Source organism: Halichoeres trimaculatus, unplaced genomic scaffold (assembly GCF_033239565.1).
Source record: "Halichoeres trimaculatus isolate MK-OKI-2021-1 unplaced genomic scaffold, fHalTri1.1 fHalTri1_scaffold_6, whole genome shotgun sequence".
Classification (NCBI taxonomy): Eukaryota; Metazoa; Chordata; class Actinopteri; order Labriformes; family Labridae; genus Halichoeres; species Halichoeres trimaculatus.
In genome coordinates, this window is record NW_027437184.1 from 15628435 (window position 1) to 15648155 (window position 19721).

The 19721-nt window shown below is 38.2% G+C and overlaps 1 protein-coding gene across 2 annotated transcripts; it reads left to right on the plus strand.

The window, feature by feature from the left end:
• The first annotated feature begins 2990 nt into the window (after positions 1–2990).
• On the plus strand, positions 2991–19603 carry pld2 (phospholipase D2). Of its 2 annotated transcripts, none has more exons than XM_074671810.1 (24): positions 2991–3141; positions 6862–7022; positions 7101–7228; positions 7432–7574; positions 7717–7810; positions 8542–8607; positions 8692–8750; positions 8852–9097; positions 9233–9376; positions 9471–9554; positions 9659–9737; positions 9835–9945; positions 10035–10244; positions 10371–10527; positions 10641–10759; positions 11267–11380; positions 13009–13113; positions 13647–13735; positions 14056–14169; positions 14746–14792; positions 15055–15189; positions 16184–16337; positions 16704–16821; positions 17030–19602. In XM_074671810.1, the coding sequence occupies exons 2-24, from the start codon at positions 6890–6892 to the stop codon at positions 17252–17254; spliced, it is 2874 nt and encodes a 957-aa protein (XP_074527911.1). In that variant the 5' UTR covers positions 2991–3141; positions 6862–6889; the 3' UTR covers positions 17255–19602. The 2 variants fall into 2 exon arrangements, with proteins under 2 accessions (XP_074527911.1, XP_074527912.1); XM_074671811.1 differs by having other exon boundaries at positions 3004–3141; positions 6867–7022; positions 17030–19603.
• Positions 19604–19721: the final 118 nt, after the last annotated feature.

Here is a 19721-nt window from a genome sequence, read left to right on the forward strand (position 1 = left end):
AATGAGGTCCAGTTGAAAAAGTGGTGTTTTAAACATAATCTCACCATTTTTATTACATGCTTTTAATGTAACCCAATTAGCAGTGTGAGTGCATAAATTGTTTTCAAACTTCAAGCCAATTTACCACTACAGAGTTTTGCAGTTTCATCACTGAACTTTCAAAAAAATAAAATAAATGTGCCACTGCACTTTTTATGATAACTTGACCTCTGTATGGAACTAAGTGAAACAATAGATATGAAGACTGTACACCAACAAGTTTTTTTTTAACCTGTTATGAGCTTCAGTTTTCTTTTATTCATCAGCTCACAAAAAGTATCCATGAATTGTACTGTGAGACATATCTGCCAAAATCTGGACACATTTTCCTGCATGTACTATGTCTTACATAAAGAAGCCATGCATGTAACCTGAGCCAGCCAGCTCTGTACTGAAGCCTTCTTCTGTTAGTATTATAACTTATTCATTAGAATGTTTTGTTAGGCTCGGAGGCCTTAGAGGTATTGTCTTGATTCATTGTGCCATGTTTTTTAATAAATATTTTCTTTCGTGCATCAAGACTTTTTCAAATGAATTCATTCAAAAATGTGTATTTGTGAGAAAGCACATCTACATTAGTTCAAACAAAAAGTAATATCATGAACTCTTCAATCAAAAACAAAGAGACAAACAAAACCTATGAGGTATATGTAATATGTAATATGGGTGTTTGCTGTTGTAAGTTACTGTTGATTTGTTTTTACTTGAAGATGCAGCAAGAAGTGACATCCCAACAGAAGTTTCTGGAAACATTAAGCAAAATTTGTGTTTGCTAATTGTGTTATGGTAAAATCATGTATGTATCAAAAAAGGCAAATAACTCAATGAATACATAAATAAATAACATTTAGATTTTTCATTTATCCCAAACACTACGACTGTAAATCAATAATATTCTGGTGTTCTTTGTTTTAAAATCCATGTTATTTCTGGTATAATTTTTTGTGATCTAACACCTCCATGTGGTGCAAAATGGTACTACAAGAGGATACAGTTCAAGAGTTGAGATACTAGTAACTAAATAGTTCATCAACTTTGGGTCATGAAGTGTCACAGTCTTGTCAGACCTACTTCACTTCAACTGAACTTCGACTATCCAACCACCTTGTGAAAGTTTTCCGCTCAAAAATAAGTTTTTTAACTTTGTTCTGTGCTTCCAGAAACTCATTAAGACGACTGACATTACAGCAACAAATATCACAACACTGGGCCCAAAGTGGGAAATCTCTTGGGAGGGGAATGAAGACAGACCCTGCCCCCAACCTCCTGGGTGTGTCATATGTAGGAAAGATGTTAGTAAGAAATAATAAACAGCAGATTTCATCAGTAACAGAGGAAATAGTTAAACGTTTAGGAACAGAAAGTACATTTTGAAGCAATCAGGGCCATAATAACAAAAGGTCTTGGAATATGTCCAGAGGTTGGTAATAGCATCAATAAAAAATGCACATAGTTACAATATTTTGTTTGAATGTATGAATAAAAGTCATATAATGACATCAAACATCCTTCAGGAAACCTGGAGTGCTGAGCAGCCTGTAGTTGCAGCACTCTCAAATTTCAACCATTAAATGAATTAAAAAAATGCTGACTATTTTTTTCAAAGTTCAAATACTAGCCATCTGAGCCAATACAGCAGATTCAGGCTCAGGTTACATAAATTTATTTTCAGATTTGGAGCAATTGCATATGACACAGCAGTAATCAGTAATTGAAGGTATGGTTTGTGATAATGTAGAATTAACTTCATTCTATGAGTGTAAGTTAACACATTGCACGCATTTAGTAAATGATTAATGTTTCAGATGGGATCCAAAACATCAATGAGACAGCAAATGAGACAAAGAGAATGTTATGTCTCATTGTACTTTCTTCTTCTTCTTTTTTTTTAAATTGTGTGAAACATACAAATAAACATACATTTACATATCCCATGTTCATACCAATTCTCTGCTACATATTTACACACATAGGGCATAGCAATTTACACACTTCGGGATTCTATAATGTCGAGAGTTTTCTTTTGTATTTTTTTTTTATTTTGTTCTCCATTTCTTTAAGTGAATTCATATTATATCCCATTTCCTTTTTGAATGTTGTTTCTTTAGTAGTTTCTGAGTCCATTTACACATATGAACACAGTTTAGAAAAAATATCTTTTTGACAATTTCCATTTATACTTTAATAAATAAATAAAACGTCCTTTTTTGTTAGCTGAACTTTGGAAGTGGATAGTGTAGTGTGGAATTGCTGCACATCTGAGCGAATCATGGGGGCTTCCTCTCATGATCTGTCCTCTTTAGAAAGTAAGGTGATGACGCCACAAGTGTTTCCTGTGCGTCAAATTTTATTTCAAATTAAGAGTTGCCGAAAGTAGAGTGACGCATATATTTAACAGCTTTCGTTGATTTCCTGGCATTAACTTCAATGAAACTGGAATTTATGAATCTAATAATTGGGACAAGTTTCATGGTTAAACGCTATATTTTGAACGGAGTTTAAGATACATCATTGATATTTTATTTTGAAAAAAGACTTACCGGAAAAGTCGTGATATGCGACGATATCCACGTGTTTTGGTCCAATTCAGTAAAGCAAAACTGACCGCCCTAAGCCTTCTGCCATCCACATTCCTCTGTTTGTGTTTACATCAATAAGGGCCAGCCAAGACTTGTCTTGTCAAAGAAAGTCACGTTTCTCTTGGGGCAGTGCAGAGAGCTTAGCACCAAAGACAAGAACCTAAACGACTGTCACCAATGATAACACACGACACTGGGTTATTAACATTAAATCATTATTTCTCGCCAAGAATCGTGTACAAACTTCAAAAAATGTCTGTGCTTATCAAACTTTGGCTTCTATGACATATCTGGCGTATTTCAGGATATTCGTTTCGTTTTTCCTCCATGATCTATCCTACTGGACGAATGGGTGGGACTAAAGTGTGCATCACCTACGGGGAATACTAATGAACTCTGTGCTAAGGAAACACAGGCTGTTGTACTATGAAACATTACTTTTAGCCTGAATGTAAATTTTACTTGCTGGTCCCGTGAGTGGAGAAGCTGTGCGTGCTGAGCCGGGGTGCTGTTGAAACTAAGAGTAAGTACATCTCTAGGCCTCACTTTGACGCATATTTCTCTCCGTTTGAGCTGAGGCAGCGTTGCTGACTGCCAGAAGAATGTCCAGCTGCAGATTTCACATTTCACTCCATCGAGGCACTAACACGTCGAAACTGACAGTGTGGTCTGTAAAAGCCACTGGCATACACGTCAAATGACAGTTGTGGCGTAATATTGATATTTTCGAGTACATCCTTTGAAGAAAGCGGCGTCGTAGGAAACAGGGTTTGGGTGGAGACGACGAAACTTAGCTCTCAGCATTATCAGCACTCATGGAATAACCCCTGTGTCCGAAGTGTTACAGCGATGCTATTTAAGTGTTATCGTGTTCTTTTAAGAGAAATGTACACATTACTGACGTTTGTGCTCGATGAAATAAAGTGAAACACACTTGGGTCGAAACTTCTAAACACTTTCTAAAAGGATGCAAAATTTAGATTCATTCTTATAAGTTTCACCTAAAACACACTACAACGTTGCTGCTACTGTTTAGAGGTTAAAATGGTGGGTTAAAAATACATTCAATTATTTATTCGAGTTTAAAGAGTCTCAGCCTATTACGAATTGTTACCATTCGTGGTAATCCAATGGGAACCAGCACACACACACACACACACACACACACACACACACACACACACACACACACACACACACACACACACACGAGTTCACTCAGCACCGTTTTAGTCATGTAGGAAATCATGACTGATATTCCCATCCTGTTATTTAGTTGCAGGTATTTTGAGTTTGTTGCCATTTTAAGTACCTGTGCACAAATTGCAGTTGGAAACAGCCAAGTAGACATAGGTCAAACACTTTGACCTAGTCTACACTTATTCATATTAAGTAATATAATTATGCATGCTGCTTTTCCCTCTTTTCAAGCTGTAGGCAGAAAGAATTTTTTTTTTCAGTCTAAAAAAAAGGACATCTTAAGTTTCTATTTCATTATTATCATTATTATTATTATAATCGTTTTTTAAATGAGTGATTGCAGCATATTTGGATATGCGCCTGTCTATGTTGTTTCACTACAAAATCAACTTGAATCAGCATAGTAATGGTTAAAGATGTGGAAACATAATCTACTATGCAACAAGAGGCTTGATGTTTTTAAAGTAACTTTAGTGAGCTGGAAAGCATTGGTCAAAGTTTCAGGTACTACATTGACTTAGGTGCTATGTTTCACCTTTAACCACACCCAGCAGACACAAGTGGGACAGCCTAGCACTCCCTGAGCACCCTATTGCATAATGCAATGTGAGAACTTTAAAAAACAGTAGAAGCGAATTTTTCATGTCAAACTGGTGGTTAAAATTGTATGCATAGCATTGCCATGTGACTAATGCTCTTGTATGCACTCCTGAAGATAGATTTTTATTTGTTGAAAAGTCATACATTTTGTCTCAGGATCCTTTTGATTTTTTATCTGCATTCATGCAAGTTTTTTTTTCTTTAACTAACCAGGAGTCATTAAGTTGGAAACATCATGATCCCATGTAACGGGGCTTTAAACTGCTCCTGGGATTGCTGCTCTTGCCTGCTAAATATCCTTTGAGCAGCTGCTGAGCCAACACTATTGATACATTCAGAAAGAATTGTCATGATAACACACAGCTTTGCTGGCAGATCTTGCTCTGGACACCTTGGCTTATGTTGTAGAAGACCCTTGGTGGGTGTAGTGTTGTATTTTACAAGTGGGGCTCAGTAAATTGCGCAGACTAAGATTCACGTCAGCAAGTGAAAAACAAGAAAATCTTGTCCCCCCATTCAAGGGTAAATGTAACGTGTCTCTGAATAATTACAGTCTCCTGTGGGCTGTGTGAAAAAATGGTTGTGAGTATTATTATGCTTATTTTCACTTATGCATGAATTTGTACTGCACATTTTGTTTAGTAAAGAAAAGTTCAAACTAGCTTTATATCTCCAAAGGAGGCATTTATAGAAATAAAATACTCCCAGATTTCATAGAAATAGAAAGCACAAAGAGCTTGTTTGGGATTGTACTGTTTAGCAAACATTAAAATTCAGTGCCTCTATCAACAAACAGAAAGAAGTAAGTTTTGTAATGAAGGCTTTTTTATGTCTTACAGGGCTGAGTGATATAAGCAAATCTAAGATTATAAATGAAGCAACTTAAAAGCATGAAAAAAAACACAAAAAAATTCCCAAAGCTTTTTTAAAAGGAACAACACAGAACTTGTCATGAGTCAGAAAAACATCTGGTGGAAATCAGTGGAAATGAAACTCAGGGAACACTAAAAGATGTCTTGTTCAGCAGCTGTGCAGCCTTTGAGCTCTTGGGATGTTAAATCAACATAACAAAAGGATGATATGAGTTCTGTTTTTTTTTCTGTTTAAATTTGATACTAGTCAATCAACAGCTGCATGAATATGTTTTCCATTCTTATGTTAGTTTTCCCTGTGCTCACTTTAAGTGCATCCAACCCTCTCAAGTGACTATTTCCAGTTAAACTGTATGCGAACATAAAAGCATAAAAGTGAACCTTTGAAACACATAACCATTTTTAGTGTGTGTAATGATCCTAGACTTTTGGAGATTTGTGTTTCAGTCATCCGTTACTTGTCCTTTGTTTTCAGTGGCACTCCTAAAGTGTTCAGAGGCTGCCAATAGCGTTTGGCCTGTACAGTGAGGGCGACGCACCCACCCAGTGTTCAGTTTGGCCCCTGTCACAACCTGCTCTGTTAGTAGTTTTTCCTGTAGGTATTATTTAAAACTAACTCCATAAAATGCTTTTAATGTGTGTGTATTTGTCATGTTAAACTATATTTATGACCTTTTTACTTGGGGTTAAATCCCTTAAGTCATTACTGCTGTAAAAAGGTGGGCACATTTAATTCAGATATTTCATCCCTATCTACATTCCTGGACACAAGTTCTCTTGCTCTCCTTAATACAGAAACACACACACACACACACACACACACACACACACACACACACACACACACACACACACACACACACACACACACACACACACACACACACACACATAAAAAATGCTCCTTCCCTTTCCTCCTTTCATTGCCCAGGAAACATCCAGCTATTCAAAGATATCTGCCCACACATGAAGGGTTCACACACTCACCCTAATCTTTCACTTTACGTCGTGTCATGTGCTTCTTTCTTGTCAGTTTTGTATGTCACAAAGTGGATGAGTTGATCAACAGGTACACATCCGTAGATGTCTGTGTACTCCTTTAATGAGCATTTTAAATGGTACGACTGAAATGATGATGTCTTTTGTTGAATGGTGAGAAAATGGGTGTTTTTAAAGCTTTTTCTCATATAATCCTCATATGTTGCTCTCCTAAGGGATTGGGCTCACTTCAGGAGTTTGCTTGTACTTCACTACCTTGTCAAATTCTGCACCTAGCTGTGTTTTCACAAGTATTCATATGAGTCTACTTTGGATCCATTTCAGCAGCATGCAAAAAGTGTAACAATAGCAAGCACATTAAAGCTTTCTGCTTGCTGTATGCATTCAGTTTATATTGAATCAAATGAATAAATATGTTATGATGGGTGTTAAGAGAGTGGTTTCACTTTAAGCATTTCATCCATAGTTTTTTTCACGTTTGCCATACTGTGTATGTTTAGTTGATAAGAAATTTTAAAACTCATATCTTTGAGTTTATAGATTTCCAAACTTCCTTTTCTTTATCTTTGCAGAACAGCTGGCACTGGCAGATTAAGTGCAATGGCCAGTCCAGAGGATGTGATCGAGCCATTGGCTCATAGCTCAAAGGCCCAAAACCTGAGCACAAGGCGCTTTTTGCACGACATCCACTACTTGAGTCCAGATGAGATAGATGGACTCATGTCCAGCAGTGGTAAGAAACTAGCTCCCTTTTAGAGACTAATTGCTCTATCTGCACACAATTTGAATGCTCTTATCTCCCAAACCACAGAGGGTCGGCCTTTCCTTGTGGTGCATCATCTTCCTGAGCTGAAAGAAGAGGGTGTGCCTTACTTAATGCCTGGTACTCCTATTACATGCAGGGTGGACAACACAGAGAAATACACGACTCGCTCAAAGGTTAACCTTTCTGTTCCATAGGGAGAAATATTACACAAAATATCCACATGCCATGCCATGTTAAATATGATTGTAGTTCACAAGTTCTCCCTCTGTTTTTGAACTCATACCCCGATCTGATGATTTTTATCTCCAGTGTTGATTTGATGTGAAGTAATTTAACTTTTGGTCCAACAGACATCATTTCAATTATGTCCCTCCAGGTCCATGTAGGCACCCTGTACACAGTGAGACTCACACACGGTCACTTCCATTGGACAGTGAAGAGGAAATACAAGCACTTCCAGGAGCTGCATCGAGACCTTTACAAGCACAAAATGATGCTGCACTTGCTGCCTATTGGAAGGTAGGTGTGCCTATCTGTTCGTCTTCATGATGCAAATGAACCTGTCACTTTGACGGTAAATCTGAGCGACGAGCTGCTTTGAGTTTTTGTTGTCAGATTTATGCAGCAATGAGTGGTTTGAATATTCAAATTTCTTCTAAAGGTTTGCAAAGGACAGACAGCAGTTGAGAGCTATGTCAGAGGAAATGCCTAGTCTTCATGGGACAGAGCGCACCAGAAGGACCTCCAGTAAAATGGTATCAAACAGACCAATCAGATACATTAAAACATATTAAACTCAGAATGTTATATATAAAATTCATTTTAAAAAGCAGAATGTTTTTTTTTGATACCTGAAAGGAAGAAGACAATTTTATAAAGTGCTCCTGCTTGTCTATTTGCCTTAATGCACTTATCTCCAAAACTGTTGCAAATACAACAGGGGTTTTAGAAGTACAATTTCCTCATAGAAACTTTGTTTTGTTTAAATTTTGGACAATTGCTGTGGGTCAAAATGATTAATGTACGAGTAATGTCCAACTTAATTTCAAATGAAGAAACTGAGGATGTGAGTGATTTCATATTCTCATGAATAACTTGATACCCACAACACAAATTTGATAAATATGTATATAAAGTTTCATGATCAGTAAACACCAACCTGCAGTAAAAGCTCTGTGTGCAGAAAATCACACTATAATAGTAGCTCACAGCAGTGTAGAGGCTTCTTTAGCTCTCAGTGTTAGTAACAGGGTAACAGTTGGTATAGACAATGCATACTGCATTATGTTTACATGATAAGAAGGAGAATAACACATCCTTTTATCAGTTTTATGCTCTTAACTTAAGCTACTTAATTGTTCTGGCCCTATAAAATAAAAATCCTTACAATTTGATTGATTCTTTATTGTCAAGTTTATCAAGTTTTGTTCAAACATTCTGAATTTTGCAATGAACAAATCTAACTTTAATTTCCCCTGTTCTGCAGAAATACCTTGAGGAGTACCTTAATGGTCTGCTGGAAAATGTATTCTGTCGAAATGATCACAGCATGGTAATGACTAACGCACAGTAACACCAGCATAAAAAGAAAGCCCTGTAGCTTGACAACACTTTTATTTCTATTTTTTTGTTTCAGTTGGAATTCCTCTCTGTGGGTGCCCTCTCCTTTGTCACTGACCTTGGGCCCAAAGGCTTGTAAGCAAACCTTATTAGACCGTGTTTTGCTAGGAGATACTGGGAAATGTCGAAGTCTGTGAGAGAAATTAGTTGTGAAACACTTGATGACTTGATTTCAGAGAAGGACCCATCTTCAAGAGGTCGGGGGGTCACCGGATCCAAGGCCTGAACTGCATTGGCCATCATCAGTTCTGTTTTCGCTGGTCACGCCGCTGGCTGGTGGTGAAAGACTCCTTCCTCTTATACATGAACCGAGACAACGGCAGCATCAACTTTGTGTTGCTATTTGACCCTGAGTTCAAAGTAAAAGTTGGCCGTGCATACACAGACACCAAATATGGAGTCTGCATTGAGAACTTCACTCGGTGGGTCTCATTTGTGTGTGTGTGTGTGTGTGTGTGTGTGTGTTTGCACGCTTAGAGCTCAAGTATATTGCTTGTTTTTATGTCTGTGGTTTCTTGTGTTTGTGATTCATACCTGGTCTGTTTGTTTTTCTCCAGGAGTCTGATCATCAAATGCAGCAGCTATAGACAGGCTCACTGGTGGAGTCACGAAATCAACCGGCTAGCAGAAACCTGTGACTTTCTGAAAGTGCAACGCTTTGAGGGCTTTGCTCCACCGCGGGAGAACACACTCACAAAATGGTCATTTATGTTGTCTACAGCAGATATACAAAACTGTGCCTTAAGATTTCATCCTCATTCCTAAACTTGTATGGTTTATGGATATCATTTGAAGGTATGTGAATGGAAGTGGCTACTTCGAAGACCTGGCTGATGCACTCGAACAAGCCAAGGAGGAAATCTTCATCACAGATTGGTGGTAAGTTTCAGCAATATAAGTTATACCTGTGAAGTATTATATCCACATATAATGTCAGTTTCTTTTGTTCATGAAGATGAGCTTTTTGCAACTTTTTATCTCAGGCTCAGCCCTGAAGTGTTCTTAAAGAGACCAGCTACTGACAACTACTGGCGCCTGGATCAGATACTCAGACGCAAAGCGGTAGGGTTGCTTTCAGCTTTTCAGTCGTTTCTTTTTTAAAATAGAAAAAAAAATCTGAGGTTCCCATAACTCTGAAGTTCCAAACTGTTCATTACAGGAACAAGGCGTCAAAATATGCATCCTGCTGTACAAAGAGGTGGAGCTGGCACTTGGCATAAACAGTGACCACAGCAAGAGGACTCTTATGAATATGCACCCAAACATCAAGGTCAATCATATCTCCATATCATTTGATTTACAAGGCTCATACCAGAGACCTCATCTAATATTTAACCATCAGTTTTAACCCCTTATTAGGTGATGCGACATCCTGACCATGTCTCTGCTGTGGTGTTCCTGTGGGCTCATCATGAAAAAATGGTGGCCATTGACCAAACAGTAGCCTTTGTGGGGGGGATTGATCTGGCATTTGGGAGATGGGATGACAGCCAGTACAGGTTAACCGATCTGGGTTTGAAGGAAAGCACTGCCAGTGTGAATGATGAGGCCCCCAAACCAGATACAGTCGTAAGAATGATTTAAAGCTCATCCTTGCATTTCTGTTGGCTCTTTTTGATTTATTTATTGAAGCTCATACACCAGTGTATTGAATTTGTCACACTATCTACACTGTGTGATGTCTCTCTTAACTAGGACAATGGGGTGGCTGATGGTCAAAAACCCTCTGAACCAGATAAGCACGCAGAGCAGAACCCAGCTGATCTGACTGGCAACACTAAACTGTGGCTTGGCAAAGACTACAGCAACTTTATCAGGAAAGACTGGGTCCAACTGGACAGACCATTTGAAGGTAAACTATCTAAATCTCCCTTAGTATTTCACACACACACATATACACACACACACACACAAAATCAGTCTCTGTGCAGGGAGCTGAAAGGATTGGGCTCTAAATTTTTTCAGATAACATCGACCGTACTCAAGTTCCCCGCATGCCATGGCGCGATCTGTCTGCAGGCGTTCATGGCAGTGCTGCCAGAGATGTAGCCCGCCACTTTATCCAGCGCTGGAACTTCACCAAGGTTGGACTCAGAGGAAATGATCTGTTTGTCTAAAGCTGCCTTGATATGATTGTTGTAGATTTGGTCTGAATAACTATAATTTTGCATGATGTTATAAACATGTTCTCTTTTTAGACAGTAGCTTGAATCCATATGAAATGATTCTTTAGAAATGCAACATCAGTCACTGGCTTCTGTATACATATTATACCAAATCAGCTGTTTCAGGTTGTAAACATGCACAAAGTTGATATTTTGATTATGTTCAGTTTCAAGTTGCTATAGCATAAAGTTATCTGATTCAGCTAAAAAAACTATACACTGGTGTTGTGGCTGCTGTGTGAAACTACAGCTGTTTGAAACAATCTACTTGGTTCCAAAAACCCTCTGGATTTGCCACTACTACATTAATTTGATTTATGTACTCAGTCTGACATGGTGTTCAATTATAAAAGCGTTTTAGAAAGGTAAAGACTTACAGGAAGATTAAAAGAAATCTGGTTTTATTGTTTCTTTTGTCTTCTTCAGCTCTTCAAAAATAAGTACAAGGATGACTTCTACCCCTACCTCCTCCCCAAGTCTCACTGCACTGCTGACAACCTCTCATACACAGTGCCTGGTTCCTCAAAGGCCAAAGTGCAGGTATGTATGCACATACATACCACAATGTGTGTAACACCTGTATGAAAAGTAAGGTGGATCTCATCTGAAAAATATGTGCCTACAATTTCACGATATATAAACCATGTCTGAGTCTATGCTGTAGTTCACGTTATGTGCTGCTGCTGGTGTTGGTCCTACAGTTTGCCAGGTGCAGTCATTTGGGTAGTGTAGTGCTTTTCATCCTCTACGGGTACATACAGTCTCTTGTACAAAGACTGCTCCCACGTGACATTAGTCTGCCAGATAAATCAGACTTTCTGTTCACTGTGGGTGGCAGCCTTGCTTGAGAACAGTGGCTAGTTGTAAAACAAGCTCCCCAAGCCATGAAAAGAGGACAACAAAAAGACTTCACAATACAGACCTGCCAGAAACGAGAAACCCATACATAAGAAACACACACAGAAAACTCCATGTACGGTTAGAAACATGAGTGAAATGACTTCAATCACTATAAACCAATAAGACTGTTGCAAACAGTGTTGAAAGCCCTTACTTGTTTCTACAATTGTACATTTTACATTGTGCAACACCGAGCTCAAGAAGCAAATCAGATAGCTTTCTGTGCATACAACAAAGACACAGTGTACTGGCTTTTGCAGAGCATCTAGAGCCTTGAGAGTTTTTGCAATAGCAGATGGCGGAACAAGAGTAAATCCTGTGGAGAAAAATCACTTCCAACATGTTTATCCTCTTCAGTAAAGCCAGAGAAAACAAATGCACTGCCAGAGATGGAGAGGGGGAGGACAAGTGGAAGCATCTTATTTGCTTTAAGCATCATGGGAAATGTGGTCCGGATAAAACCAAAAACCAGAATTTGTATGTTGCAACTTTGAAATATGATGGTGATCAGTGTAAGATAGCTGCATCTTTTCAAACACAAGCACAGGCCTGATGTACTATATCCCAAAGTCTTAGAGGAACAATGAAAGTGTTTTTTTCTGTCCTGCACCATCCCATAATTTTTCAATAATCTGCACCATTATTCTTTAACATATCCTCATGGTGTCATGTTTAGGTGCTTTGAGTATTTGGTGACAGTAGCTTTCCCTGTGTGTTTCCATCTTCCATTGCATGTGGTGGCCCGTAACCCTAAACCTTGCTCCACATTAAGCTGTGGCTCTCTTCATGTTTCAGCTCTTATGTCAGAGCACTGGAGCTTATAGAACACCCATGTATGTAAAGTAGAAGTTCATGTGACATTTTGTGGCAACAGTAATGCAGTTGAGGTGTGGAAAAATGTGTATATGTACTCCCTGTAGTTATTGTGCTACATTTGGGTGATGGTGCAAATGCATCAAGAAAACTGTAAATACAGGAAATACAAACACTTATATGTGTAAACAAAATGAGTTTTGGAGTTTTAAGTTTGGTATCACAATAGTTGGTTTCTACAAATGACATATTCTACATAATTCTATTTAAACACATAACAAACAAAACTGTAAATGTGGCAGAAATAATTCAGGTATTCAGGTTAAAGTAAAAACTTGGAACATAAAACGTGGTGAAATTATGCACTAATAGATAAAAACATGACAGAGAAATTAAATTCAAATATTTTGTTTCAAGACCACCAAACCCATTAAGTCTTCACCATTTTTTCCCAGGTGTTACGGTCTGCTGATCGTTGGTCAACTGGAACCTGTGAGAGCTCGATCCTTAATGCCTACATCCACACCATCAAGAACAGCCAGCACTACATCTATATTGAGGTAACACCAGAGGGGTTATATAAAAGTATCTACCTAGTGACAGAATAATCTCAGCTTTGAGTTTTTCTGTGCTTTAGCATCAGCAACAAGACTTATAATTTCCTTATCATTGTTTTCAATACTTGTAAACACTGCCCATGTGTCAGATAAAGTGATGTACAGGGTGCTGAGAAATAGAGAAATAGTCTTCACATATTTTTTTTTCAGAAAACACTTCTGCACATGTACATGATAAGATCAGCAAAAGGATCAAGTCAACATAGAGATGAGATACAGAAAAAAGAGACAGAAATATGTTCCATCCAAATCATACACTGATGTTACTTTGCTTCTTATGTTTTGGCATGGGGTTTTCTCATTTACACACCATTAACATAGTATTTTCACACTGAGTTTCTGTACCCAAAGTGTGTCCAGTCACAAGGTTTTCAGAGCCCAAATTCAATCACAGCCTGGACCCTTCTTGCCAGCTACCTGCCTATTTAAGCCCTCACCTCATACTGAGCCACCATCTGCTTTCTCTCTGCCCTCAGAACCAGTTCTTCATCAGCTGTGCCGATGGGAAAACTGTCTATAATGGGATCGCTGATGCAATTGTAGATCGAATCTTGCTGGCACACAGGTCTGGTTTGACAATACTTAGAGTGTATGGCACATCTTTTATTTTGTACACACATACTTGAACACTTAAGTTATAAAGCAGCTTTGTATGTAATCTGTACTCTGGAAGTGGATTAGACATGCTAACCAAGCACTAAGGAAAGTACATCCCAGTGTGTGTAACTGAATGACCATTTATGTTTCTCACCTAATTAACAGAAATCATTTACTCAAGGAACTGTTTTGCTGTTTCAAAACTTAAAATGACAGACTAAGTGAACCAAATCAAAAACTAGAATAGAAATATGAGTGACCTTGTGTTAATGTTGTGACTCACTGCAGAGAGCAGAAGAAGTACAGAGTGTACGTGGTGGTTCCTTTGCTTCCTGGGTTTGAGGGAGACATCAGTGCAGGGGGTGGAAATGCCATCCAGGCTATTCTGCACTTCACTTACAGGTGAGAGCCTTTCTCCCCATTAGCACGCTGCACTCAGCCTAGTGAAGACCAGAGAGCATGATAACCACAGGAAACATTCTCATTCAATAAATATATCTCCTGAAAGGCATGTTCCAGATCATGTAGAGTTGTAGCATTAACAGATTTTGTTGGCTTGTTCTTATGTATGGTGGACCACTTGTTAAAAGTCCTTGAAACATTTTCATCAACTGGCTAATTTTTTTTTCTGTTCAACTGTAAAATTGTAGGATCTCAATTAATTTTAATAGATAGAAAAAATCAAAAGTTTAATTTGAACTGCAAGGTTGTTTTATTAGTATGAAATGAAGGTTTCTGTCAACAAAAAAGTAAGATTTGGAAGAGCCCTGCTGCTTTTTATCACTGAGTATTTTGGATAAAACTGCATTTAGTAATAATGCATCATGAGCCTGATCAAGGTGCTGTTGTAAGAAGACTCACTCTTTCTGTTATGTGAAGGGATTTACTCTTTGATGCCAGCAGCCTCTCAGCTTCAGATATAGTTTTGGTTTTTGTTCTGTGGTCAATTCTTTGATCATGTTTGTTTTATTTCCTTAGGACCATGTGTCGAGGAGAGCACGCCATCTTGTCAAGACTTAGCGAAGGTATGGTCAGTCTTACTGCTTTCAGTAACTAACATCACAGAGCACTACCTTTTCCTCTGTAACTCGCGTGTTTTTCTTTCTCCACGTGTTGCTCCTTTAAACTGAAGCTCATGGTGCTAGGTATTTCTCCATCTCTCTCCATTTTCATCACTTACTCTTTCATCTTCTTATGTTCCTTTAATCTATGCAAATTTGTTGATTAATTGTCTTTATACTTTGATAAAATCTCATGCCAATCCTGTATCTGGTCTTGCTCCCTCAGTAAAGGATCAGTGGACAGAGTACATCTCACTCTGTGGCCTGAGGACACATGCCAAACTTTCCCAGTCACTGGTCACTGAGCTCATCTATGTTCACAGCAAGACCCTTATTGCAGATGATCGCTGCTATATCATTGGTGAGACCCCATCTGCAAACCCTCATTTATAGTCAGGTTATCATATACAATAGAGATTCATAATCGCTAATCAGTGCTCCAAGTGAAATGGGTAATCAGTGTATGCAATCTAAAGTTGTCAGGATGCTATGAAATTAAAGTAAATGTCAATCAGTTGATTTCATCTGTGATGTAATGGAACCCTTTAATTACACTGATGTTCATTAAAAGTATGCAAATAAAGAAATATATTTAGAAAAATAATTTATTAAAAATGAATATTTAAAAGAATGGCATATCTGAAATGGCAAATTTATTTTAGCTCATTACAGGCTCCCAGGGGGTTGGATGTTGAAGTTATTTAGGGTGAACCACATAAATATTTTTTTTATTTTGCAGTGCTTCAGAAGCCTTGGAAGTCATAACCCTAAAAATGTTCATGCACCCACCCAAATTTTTAATCATTTAAGATTGATCTACAATTCTTAGTGTCAGAATATGCCAATTCCACGCTGATTATATTTTTTTTGTTGCACGAATATGAGTTTAGAGAAAAATAATAAATAAGTCATTGAATGATCATTGAATTGAATCTAAGTGATATTAGCCTCACAGTTTACCAGTCACTTTGCTCATACTTTATCAGAGCAGCATTAAATGGCTGCTGTTAGACACAAACATTTTCTACCACTATCCATTCAGGTAAAGCGAGAAACAAGGATAAAATGTGACACTTGGCTAAAAGATTCTGATGAGGTTTTTCCTTTGCCAAGGTTGAAGTCTTTACAGACCCAATGATTTGTTAGCTCTGAGCTGTAAATTGCAACGTCTCACTTCAGTAAATACCCTGACTCATTTTAGATCATGAGAAATTTTATGAACAGACCTAAATTTGAAGAGCATACTCCAAAGAATACTTTTGATTTCATTGAGTATTAATACTCATTTGTGCTTTGAATTCTGATGCCTCTGAATAAACAGATTGTAAATGGTGTATCTTGCACATGTGTTTCAGGGTCAGCCAACATCAATGATCGCAGCATGCTGGGCAGCAGAGACAGTGAGATGGCAGTGTTTGTGGAAGATGAAGAGCGGGTCCTGTCTGTCATGGGAGGGGAGGAGTACCAAGCAGGGCCCCTCACATTGGCTCTGCGCAAAGAGTGTTTCAGGTCAGGGCAAAATATGTAACCCCTGGTAAATTTATTGTAATGTATGACTTTAAAAGGTGTATCTCTGCACTGCTATACCTTCCTTTCTCACATGAAAAAAATCAGGGGTAACTTTGTTTTCCATGCACTGGGAATTCACAGCAAGCAAAAGTATCTTGAATGATGAGAATGGGCAAAAAAAAATGTATCTCTCTAGAGTTGTATTTTTACTAGGACTATTTGCTTTAGTACTTTAATGCCTTATTTATGATGCCCATTAGATTCAACATTAAGGTTTAGGGCATACTGCAGTCATAAAATGGACCCAATTTTTAAATAATGTTAAATGGTAGGGAAACTAAACTTTTATGTTGCTTAATTTTATAGAGTTCTCGTTGGTGCTTCTTCGGACCCTAGTATAAGCGTTGATGATCCAATAAGTGATGATTTCTTCTTCTTGGCCTGGAATGCAGCAGCCAAACAAAATGCCATCATTTATGACAAGGTATGAATGCAGCCTTTTTGACATCTTTATACTTTTAAAGAATCAAGTTTCTGTAGTTAATGAAACAATCAGATGTTGATAGCAATTGTTTAGGTGCCTTATCGTGACTTAACAAGAAAAATAGACCTTTAGCAAGAAATCTGTTTAATTTCTTTTTAGTACTTTTTACTGCTGTTATCATCTGCTGATGTGTGCTGTCTTCACATAGGTCTTCAAATGCCTTCCCTACAACTCAGTCCACAACATGCGTGAGCTGAAGGAATACTCAAGCGAGGAGCGACTTTGCGACTCAGACCCTGAGAAGGCGGCCGAGGAGCTGCAGGGAATCAGAGGCCTACTGGTCCACTTCCCCCTGCGGTTCCTGTGTGAGGAGAACCTGCTGCCCCCTCTGGGCACCAAAGAAGGCATGGCTCCTGTCGGGCTGTGGACATAACCACAGCTCAGACCACATCAGACCACTAAAGGGCTACTGTACCACACACTCCTCAGACCTGATGTTCAGCACAACACACTAAAACAGTAATAGCACTGGCACTCCAATTCACTTTTTAATCCTGTTTTTATATTGTCTCTTTGACAGACAATGAGCTGGTCTGATGGTTTGCAGTCACAATGTTAATTAATCTGTACTTGCTAGTTTGTCCTCAATGTCTGCTTCAGAACTTCTTCAGTACAATCTGAACTGGCGCTGGTAAAAAAAAAAAAAAAAAAAAAATCCACACACACACACACAAATGAATGTATGAGTCAGGGAGGATGTGAGGATGTGAGGTTCTGTAGGAAACCGAGCATCTCACATGATCTGGGAACATAGTGTACAGTTATTGGTGAAGGTTTTTGGGTGGGTGGCTCTGTCTCTCTTTCTGTCTCTCTCTTTCTGTCTCTCTCTTTCTTTCTCTCTTTCTCTCTTGCCCTCACTCTCACTCTCACTCTCTCCCTCTGAGGCTTCACCTCTCACTGCAGTGCCAGCAAATCTGTCAGAACATTTGTGGTTGTTATGGTGACGGATATAAAGAGATGACTGAATTGGAGCTGAAATAAAGACTAGATAGAGAGAAAAAAGACTGCACTGATAACAGGGATAACTTACTAAATCAAGATTGTGTAATGGTAGAAATAAAGTAATATGTTGGGGGGGGGCGGGGACAGAAGATGTCCGTGCAGACATAATTTGAATAGTTTGGGATAAAAGATCAGGTGGGCAAAACTGTGGGAGGGAAATAAAAGCAGGACAAGATAATTAAAGGGTGTTAGGTTGATTTACTGTTAATTGTTACATTTTCCTTTTTCAAAGTCACCATGACAACTGAGTGAGTTATTATTTCACCATGTTGTCAGCAGCCCAGAACAGAACATTCCTCTATCCACTCTGCTTTGACAAAGCTGTCTGAAGTACAGACACAAATTGTTCAACCAATGCATTTTTTATTTATTCAATCATTCTGCTTCCAGGTGCCATGAAACGTGCTGCATATCTACCCTATAATAATGTGCTTACAACAAGCATTTATTAGGGTGTGTTACATTCATTTAAACGTCACTTTTGTTGTTCAGAACACATAGTTGGAGCATAATCAAGTCATGTGTTTAACGTTATAATGCAAGTAATTTTAAGCTGTTTAAAGAAATATCATTCTCTGAGCCACGAGGATCCAAGTGACCACTGTTAGACAATTAGGAAGGTCTTGCACCAGTCAATTATGTAGCATGAGTGCTTAAAGTAGACCCAATTAAAGTTTTTAATGACTACTATGTAAATATCCAAAACGCAGAGTAGAAAGAGATCAGGGGGGTTTTGTAACTTGGTATGTGTAATGTTAAAGAGAGCATTTTCATAGATTTTAAAGTTTTTCACGCATAGTCTTTTTTACTTATATCACTGCCTTTATAAAGCGCATGTGACATTCCAAGGGTTTTATAAATTACTACAAAAGAGATAGACAGGAAATAGTGTGTGAACCTTACCAATGGGCCTAATGTTTTGGTAATGTTCTCGCTTGACTTCTGTGTAATCTTGGCATAAATCCCTTTCCAATGCTGTTTTTATGAAGACCTATATTGCGAGAAATAAGTTGTAGTGCTGTAGTATTGTTGATTATTTAACTTGAACTACATAAAAGTGGAAAGTAGTCGAACCTCTGACAGAGCCAGTCAAAGTGTAAGGATTGCTTCATAATCTTTGGAGACATGCCCATAAGTCAACAACACTACCTGTGTGGTGTCAGTGCAAACTTGTCTGTGAGTGTGACAGATGATTAGTGTCCCACAGGAATGCTGTCTTACACCACATGAAGCACCTTTACCTGAGGAGCTAGCAAGACCATCTGTGTTTAGATTTAGTGCAGTACTGGCCAAAAATGTTCATTTCTTTTGAAATATATTAAAAAGCCACTTGGAGCTCTTGCACACTAGAAGCTGACTTCTGTCACACAGCACAAAGGGTTACCTTGTCTTTGTTGAAATGTCTATGATTCAAAGTGACCTTATACTTTGTTCTATGCAAAGGATCTTATTTGTTCTGAGCAGTGAAGAGCAATACCTACACATGTTGATGTACAGTTTATAACTTTGAGAGGGAAAAAAAGTGAAACTCATCCCTATTTTCCATAAAAGTCATCATGTATAAAGGTATGTGTGTTCTTCCCTGTAGATCTAGTTAATAAAATTTGCTATGTATAGTTCACTAACACTCAGGGGTAGAGGTAACAAATAGTTTTACTCAGATGTCCAAGTCTAGTTATTGACAGCTTATCATTAAAGTATGTTGTATTACCTGTGTCTACAATATTTTTAAACTGAATTTCAGAGAGAGTGTCTGTTGCATTGATTATAGATTCTACACACACACACACACACACACACACACACACACACACACACACACACACACAAAGTTCAAA

Excerpts from the sequence above, each read along its gene's own strand:
- pld2 (XM_074671810.1), top strand. The coding sequence starts at position 6,890 with ATGGCCAGTCCAGAGGATGTGATCGAGCCATTGGCTCATAGCTCAAAG. Across the intron at positions 8,608-8,691 it reads GTCGAAATGATCACAGCATG|TTGGAATTCCTCTCTGTGGG; the intron begins GTAATGACTAAC and ends TTTTTGTTTCAG. Across the intron at positions 9,946-10,034 it reads ATATGCACCCAAACATCAAG|GTGATGCGACATCCTGACCA; the intron begins GTCAATCATATC and ends ACCCCTTATTAG.